The sequence below is a fragment of the Anopheles darlingi genome, chromosome 3, assembly GCF_943734745.1.
Source record: "Anopheles darlingi chromosome 3, idAnoDarlMG_H_01, whole genome shotgun sequence".
Taxonomy (NCBI): domain Eukaryota; kingdom Metazoa; phylum Arthropoda; class Insecta; order Diptera; family Culicidae; genus Anopheles; species Anopheles darlingi.
This window is the reverse complement of record NC_064875.1, coordinates 57187042-57194541: the sequence shown is the minus strand read 5'-3', so window position 1 is coordinate 57194541 and position 7500 is coordinate 57187042. Positions and strand designations below refer to the sequence as shown.

The following is a 7500-nucleotide window of genomic DNA, read 5'->3' as shown; positions in this document are numbered from 1 at the left end:
CCACTGCCGCTACTGCTACCCGAACGTCTACCGGAATCCTCCTGTGGAGAAGTAGTAACGGATTTAGTAACCAGTTCACGAAAGGAATTAGCAAAAGGTGAGTCCTACCGGTGCCTGGTCAGCTCGTATGGATTTCACTTTGCTCTTGAGCCTCGTCGGACAGCGATCGAAGATGTGAAGAAACTCATCGGTCAGCTGCTTCAGCAGATCGAGCGTCACTGTCTTGTCGACGTAGTGAAACCAGTGCCGCCCTTCGTTCGACTGTGGAATCTGCGCGCGAGTGGCCAGAAAAAGAGGGCGAGGGGCGTATGGAAAAAAACAGTTTGAGTGACTTTTAAGACCTGAGTACCGGTGGCTGAAAAAAAGTCGATCGATCTACTACAAACGCACCTCCCAGCGGGACCACTTGCAGGCAAGGTGAATGCAGAAGCAAGCCACTACCGTCGGTTTGTACTGGAGGCACATGGTTGTCAGGTGTAAGCTGCAAATCACAAAAGATTAAAGGTTGAAGGTTTGTCCGCACCCTGGCGGCGCATTTGCCTTGCGCTTACCTATTGGATGCCATGAAGTAAGATGTCTGTGCCAGGTCTTTGGAAGCTGTAAAATTAGATCGGAAAAAGTGACGATCGGGAAAGGTTAAACCACCGTATGAGCCGGGGGCCTGATGCTCGTTCTGTTCTTACCTTTCACCAGATGACAGGTCTTAACAACGTGCGTGTGTGGATGGTCGATGGCAACGTCGAAGCCGAGCGTCTGGAGCAACACATTTTCATTGAACACTAGATCCTGCGCCTGCTCGGCATAGCTTTCGCGAACCGGATCCGGTGCATCGAGTCCCAAGCAAATGTGTACCACCTTGATGATGTGCTCCAGCTTGCGCGGTTGCTCTTCCACCTTGGAATTGAAGGGAATGAATGAAAGAAGTCCCTTTTCGGATGCCACCAGCATCATCGCAGCAATCCTACCTTCGCTGCTAGGAAAAGAGCAGCCGCCGCTATACTGTTGCGATGGAATTGGGTGAACGAGTGAAATGCATAGAAGCGATGCATGTAAACGATGGCCGTATTTATGCAAAGCTGGGAACTGAAATGGAAAAACCAGAAAACACGTGCAGCATGTTAACAGTCAGCGCAAGAAGAAGGACTCCGAAGTTTCTGGGTGTCTCCGAGAAGAAGACCCTGCAAGAAGACACTTTCACTTGACAGCCTCTGGGGTAAAAAGGGGGATGGGAAACGCTCGCTTACACTTGCAACCGCTGACCCATGTCCTGTATCAGGTTGGCGGCTCGTTGTCTGTACATAAGTTCCTGATCCGCATCCATGCCGCACTTGCGGCTCGGAGAGAGGGCAAGCTGCTCGGCAGTGAAGTACCATTTCGAGTCATCGTTACTCTTGCTCGTTCCGCTGCTGGTGCTACTGCCGGAAGCCATCGATTGCCGTCGCGTCCGCTTCTACTGCTGCTGCTGCTGGTATGCGCGGCTGGTTGATGGGTGCTAGGGAGATGATTCGTCCTCCGGAAGCAGCACAACACCGAAACACCGTCGTCGACTCGGAGTTCCTTCCAGCGCACCTTACAACTCTGCAGCTCACGGCCACCACCACGGCGCGATTTTATTCCGTCGTGGATGGAGAGAGGAGATCACAGAGAATCAGCTCGCACTAGTTTCGTTGCGCTAGCAAAGCCATCTGCGCCCGTTTTCCCTCGCAGATTGCTTTGTTGATCGCACGCGAAGTAATCAGCACATAATTTCGGGCAATCGGTTTCCAGGTTTGTGAAATATTTTGGTGGAAAAAACGATTTTTACACCTCAAACCTCTCTAACCTCAAACGAAAAACAACACTGCTCGAATGCTCGGCTGGACTGGAAGGGGAACCCCGAGCAGTCGAGCAGAAGCGCGGGCGAAACTCGCATTTTCGCAACTTCGCTCGCATTTTCGGTTTCGCTCACACTTCTGCCTCTGCAGCAACAGCTCGAAGTACGCTACTGCCAGCGCAGCAAAACGACCTGTTTTTCTCGCTACTCACGGAACCGATTCGTGAATTCATCAAACCGTTTATAACCGCATCGTGGATCACACAATCGGTTATAACCGCATCGTGGATGATGAAAATTTTCTGAAAACAAGCGTCGTTTTTCGTAAAAAGTGTATTTTGTGCTACCGCGTCGACGATGGGACCGCATCCGCAACCCGCGCTGGATTCCGGAACCGAAAAGGCCGTTCGAGATCAGATATTCCAGGAAATCGAGCGTAAAGCCAAAACCTGCGCCAATACGCAGTACGAGTGCTCTCTGCCGCGGTACGAGAGCTTCCTGTTTTGCTTCCGGCACATCCTGCAGGATCCGAAGGCTCCCTACAAGCAATGCGGCTATCTGTACGCCAACGGAAGGCGCTGCCTCGAACCATCACCCAAATATGATGCCAAGAAGGAGTTTGGGACAAACTTTTGCTTCGAACACAGTCGCCAAACGCAGCTCCAGAAAACCAAGTCCACGATCGGCAAGCTCGTTCCGATCGAGACGACGGAAACGCTTCTCCACAGCCTTGCCCATCATGTAAAGGTGGACAAAATCAAGCCGCACTACCCGGGGAATAGCACGCCACTCAAGATAACTGTACACGAGGATGACGACGAGAACGATGTGGACGTCGTGACGCCTTCAGTAGATCCGTTCGGTAAGACTCGCTTGCGATGTAGAATTTTGCAATTAAATTTATTGTAGGAAGAATGTTGAGGATTGTATTCCGAGGCGATCAACCTTGTTAGCCGAATACAGGTTGGGCTCCGAAGTTAAGCCCCGTACCAGCACCGAGGTTAAAGGAACCGGTTCCTGTCGCACGTGGTATGATACCACCAAGCACGCTACCCACGGCATTTCCTAGGCCAGCAGCGGCCGATCCAATCACACCACCGGCCGTTTGAGCGAGGTTACCACCGAGCGTACCAGTGTTATAGGCGGTGCGTCCCTCGAAGTTAGTTTTGGCTGACAACACATTGCCTACTAGATTGATTACACCAGGGATGATTCCCAAACCCAGGCCTCCGGTACCGATTGATGGCCGCTGTCCGAACAAACCTCCGCCGATACCAATTCCGATGCCGATGCCACCACCAAAACCGGGACGTCCACCACAACCGGCGCGCGTAGTCGTCGGAGCGGCCGTCGTCGTAGTAGTTGGCGCAATCGTCGTGGTGGTGGTTGCGGCAGTTGTTACCGTGGCCGCCGTTGATGCCGTTGCTGGAGCAGTAGTTGCGGTAGCAGCTGTGACCGTGGCGGTAGCCGCAGTGGTCGGAGCACTGGTGGTTGTTGTGGCAGCGGTAGTGGTAGTGCTTGCCATCATTCCTTGGATTATGGCGGTTAGCGTGGTTAGAATATTGGGAGAGTTGGCCGCAACCGTGACGGTCGAACCGCTGCCACTTGTAATCGTAATCGATCCATCCGCGTTGACCTGGATGTTCACGTTCTGTCCTTGGGCCGGCAGGGCCGTGCTTACTAGAAGCAGCGTCAGCAGTAGAAGTCCTTTCATGTTTTCTGTGTTCTCGTTGTCTGCAACGGATCGTTAATAATGGCACGGCTTTTTATAGTAGCATAGTCTGCGCAACTGACGCACATAGGACAGTGTCGGTGTTTGCGATCGTCTGCATCATGTTCCGGGTTGAACGTTCTTTCTTGTTTTTTTTTTCTACAAACAAACCCAAAGCTGTCTAACTCTTCATGTTGATCATCTGTATCTCGTTGCGTTGAATCGTTTGCTATTCATTACTTCTGAGAGAGCCATAATAGAACAAACGATCACTTGTTGTCTGAAATTGAGTGATGTGCGTCTTGGTTACCCTGCATTAGAATATTTACGGAAAGTTCTCGTAACTCCCCGTAGCCTTGTACGAAATTGCTTTCACCACGCTAAATGATCCCACGTATCTGGCCTAATTAAATTTTACCGATCTTATTCCTTTTGCAGTCGATGTGGATGTTACGGCCGTCAACGATGCCAGACGGATCGTGCTCGATTATGCTTCCGATTCAAGCTCGAACGATGAAGCGTCAGTCATGCCCAAGTATGGTACCTCCTGGAGGGGCCAGGATATGGACAATTCCGACAATGAAAGTGTGGACTCCCAAGGTGACGATCCGTTGAAGCACGCCGGTGTCTATACGGCCGAAGAGGTGACGCGTATAACGAAGGAGAAGCTGACGCGTCTGCAGACACTGTACGTCGAGCAGCTGCACCGTCTGCAGCACGTACTGTGTGAAAAACGTCGTAGCTACCTGCAGGATCTGCGCAAGGAGCGCGAAACGCGTTGCAGCATCTCAAACCAGTATCAGGAAACGCCCCGTGAACGGCTGCGTTATGAAAAGTTGAAAGGCCTCAACCGCTACCACCGCAAGTACGGGGTGGAATCGATCTTGCAGCGCAAGTACCTGGAAAAGCGTGCCAAAGCGACGGAAGGTTTACAGCAGAAGCCTCCGTCACTGCCAAAATGCGCCTTTACCGAGGGCGGTGTCAAGTGTGGCGAACGGACGCTGCCATGTTGCAAGTTTTGCCGAAAGCACATACTCGAGGACAAGAAGCAGGTACTGTTTCGGGCATGCGGCATCGAGAAGGGTGGTGTCAGCTGTCAGGAACCATTGGCAGGCCTGTTCGAGAATGCGACCTGCCCGTTGCACGTCGAGTTACCAGCACAGCGTACGTTCAACAAGCGTAAGTACGAATCGGAATCAGAAGGCGAAGCGGAGGTTACCGTGACAACACCAGCAGCTACTACCGCCATGCCTACTATGAAACAGGAAACGGTTGCGGTAGCTGAAGCTGATCAGAAGAATCCCACGGTGGCATCTCCGTCCGTGAAGGTGGAACCGAAGGGTGAAAGTGCCCGTAAAATCTTTAAGCAGGAACCGGTAACAACACCTCAGCGTATGCGCAACACACGTGCCGCTCGGGCAGCACTGGAAAGACAAAAGAAAGAGCACGAAGAGGAGATACTTTCACTGAAGGCTGAGCCAGTCGAAGACGAAGACGACAAACCCGTGGTGCCACCGTCGGTTGAGAGCAACGTTACGATTGCACATGACGAAACTGGCAACACACTGGCGAATGCTAATCGTCCCGAAGTTATCGGAGTTGGTAGTGGTACTGCTCCTCAAGAGCAACCAAAGCTAGAGCAGGAAAACACAGATTATGTTTTGGTCAAAACGGACGCAGAACAGCCATCGCAGCCTGATGTTGATCCGCTCGCCTCTGAGGCGCATAAAACTGACCATATTGAAGTAGAAGCATTCATTAAACCGGAATCGGCAGAGAAAATGGATACATCCGCCGGAGAGAATGCACCAGCAAGCAAGCAAGAGGAAGACCAAATGGTGAAAGTGGAAAAGGATGCAAAAGTAGAAAAGATGGATATCACAGAAACGGTAACGATAGAGAAGGAGCAAGAGCTAGCTTCTTCCGACCATGCCACTGAGAGTAAACGTAGACGCACTACGCTGGACGCACAGGAACAACCGAACAAGGATGAATCCAGTGTGCCTGAAATCAACGCAGATGAAACGAAAGTTAAACCAAGACAAGCGAAAGACAAGGCAGTCGACTCGGGGTTATCGAGGGGCAGCGGCGATAAGACGACGCGTCGCCAACCGAAATAGGTCTAGCTATGGTAAGGTTTCATTTTGCACATCTCCTTTTTATCGAAATAAAACAGTAACATTTTGCTGATTTGTTCTTTATTCGTACGCGTTTTGTGGTTTGTTTTTGTTCTCGCGCAATCGCAAAAAAACCTACGCGAAACAACAGTTTCGCTTACGAAGGAACGGAACTACTGAGTGTGACGCAGTCGTAGTATTTTGCTGTTTGTTGCTGTTCTCCGTTATTGTTGTAAGGTTTATAATATGTTCTCGTGTTTTGTGTTTGAAAGTGAATAGGGGGACTGTGGTTTTAGCTATGAGGAGAGTTTATAGTTTGCTCAATTTGGAATCGCTTCAACAACAACCAAGAAAGTAGCTAAAATATGAATAGAAAAAATAAAAATAAGAAAAACGTATCTGAACCAAAAACGAGTAAACTTTTCCGAAAGTAAACAACGTTTTCTCCTCTCCCACCCTCTGGCGTGTTGCAACACGCAGCACCAGGTGCCGCCCTCTCCCAAGAACTTCTTTTCCATTCTGTTTCCCCCTTTCGGTCTCCGGTCCCTTTGGCTTTCAGACGCTCGCTGATCATCACTATCGGCAGAGATGAAGTGATCGTTATCCGATGGATCGATCACTTCAACTCCTTCCTCGTAAGCCATTTCACAACCTCCACATCCTTCCACCTTCCGATCCAACTTTCACTAGCGTCTTGCAATAAACAATAAATGACTATCCAATCGCTTCACTTCCTTTTACTCCATTTCAAATGTTCGGGGTTCAATATATATCATTTATATATGTATATATATATATAAGTATATATATTATTTGTTTTTGGAATAAAGTATCTCAGCCAAACTAGATCACGTGGATGTATGTTTTTTTTGTTCTTATTTTCATAATTTGCTTTGCGTTTTTTTCATTTTTTTTGCTTTCTTTTTTACTGCATTTGCTGCAATCCTTTTTTCCTACCCAAATTTTGCCTCCCAAATCCAAAGTCAATTTTTTCCTAGCGGAATATTTGCGGGTTGGGGAGTTCTACGTGTGTTTCTGTGTGTTTTCTCTAGGATGAGGTTATTGCTACGTACTGCTGTTGCCGTTGACTCGTTTTCTTTTGCGCTTCGATTTCATTGTGCTTTTCTTTCCCGCTGATTCGAACACATGCTGCCACGCTCCACTGGAAGTCTCTTGTTCTTGTGGTAAATGTCTCCCTTACCAGGTTGGTCCGATGATAAAGTAGGAAGTGGGCTTCCTGCCTTCCGATTTTGTAAAGTTATTTGTATGGTTTTCCTGCGATCGGTGTATTGTAAGAGTTAAGACAACAGTCGTTTGCGTCCGGCGTGATATTAAGAGCACCGGAAACATGTTGTGAACGTTTCCCGTGCTTGAATTGTATGATTTTGTGTATCGAAGATTGCTCTTGGTAGTTTTTCGCTCTTGGAGCTTTGTCCTTACCGGAATTCCATTCTCTTGTTGTATCAGATTCTTTGCCGAGCCACGGGAGACACTTTGTATGCGGCGTACTCATCTTCAATGCACCGTCTTTCCTCTCTCTACTGCCTTTGCTAACAATAATGAATTTCTCCTAATTGTAACTGTCCGTGATGTCGCTTAACATGGCCCTTCAGCCCAAGTCCGTATCTAATGTTGAGCATTTCATTATGCTATTGAGATGGCAACTCTCAAGTAAGGTTCGACCGCCCTAGTCCACGCAAATTGGCTCACTGCTTTCCGGTTCTGATGCACCTGTTATCAAAGTATCTGCATCAACGATTGAACACACGAGTTATTTGGAGAAATTCAGATTACTTTCTGTTTTGTAATTTCGATTATCACTATCCACGTTTTTTATGCCCAAAATTCTATGATAATAA

At 48.9% G+C, this 7500-nt stretch overlaps 3 protein-coding genes across 4 annotated transcripts in view; 1 reads left to right on the top strand and 2 right to left on the bottom strand.

Moving 5' to 3' along the window:
* Window positions 1–1844, bottom strand: part of LOC125953905 (cyclin-T) — a 6347-nt gene extending 4503 nt beyond the window's left edge. Inside the window, exons 1-7 of the mRNA XM_049683739.1 lie at window positions 1245–1844; window positions 966–1083; window positions 684–894; window positions 552–597; window positions 391–481; window positions 109–270; window positions 1–41 (exon numbers count right to left, since the gene is read on the bottom strand). The exon at window positions 1–41 is cut by the window's left edge and continues 149 nt beyond it. Coding sequence (XP_049539696.1) covers window positions 1–41; window positions 109–270; window positions 391–481; window positions 552–597; window positions 684–894; window positions 966–1083; window positions 1245–1429 — 854 coding nt within the window. The 5' untranslated portion in view covers window positions 1430–1844. The remainder of the gene's footprint in view (window positions 42–108; window positions 271–390; window positions 482–551; window positions 598–683; window positions 895–965; window positions 1084–1244) is intronic.
* Window positions 1845–2095: 251 nt separating this feature from the next.
* LOC125953906 (uncharacterized) lies at window positions 2096–6041 on the top strand. The gene is made up of 2 exons (XM_049683740.1): window positions 2096–2675; window positions 3963–6041. The coding sequence occupies exons 1-2, from the start codon at window positions 2171–2173 to the stop codon at window positions 5642–5644; spliced, it is 2187 nt and encodes a 728-aa protein (XP_049539697.1). The 5' UTR covers window positions 2096–2170; the 3' UTR covers window positions 5645–6041.
* Window positions 6042–6454: 413 nt separating this feature from the next.
* LOC125953919 (DAZ-associated protein 2) overlaps window positions 6455–7500 on the bottom strand; it is a 215716-nt gene continuing 214670 nt past the window's right edge. For both annotated transcript variants that reach the window (XM_049683758.1, XM_049683759.1), the window contains exon 5: window positions 6455–7500. This exon is cut by the window's right edge and continues 781 nt beyond it. The gene's annotated coding sequence lies outside the window, so the exon portion shown is untranslated.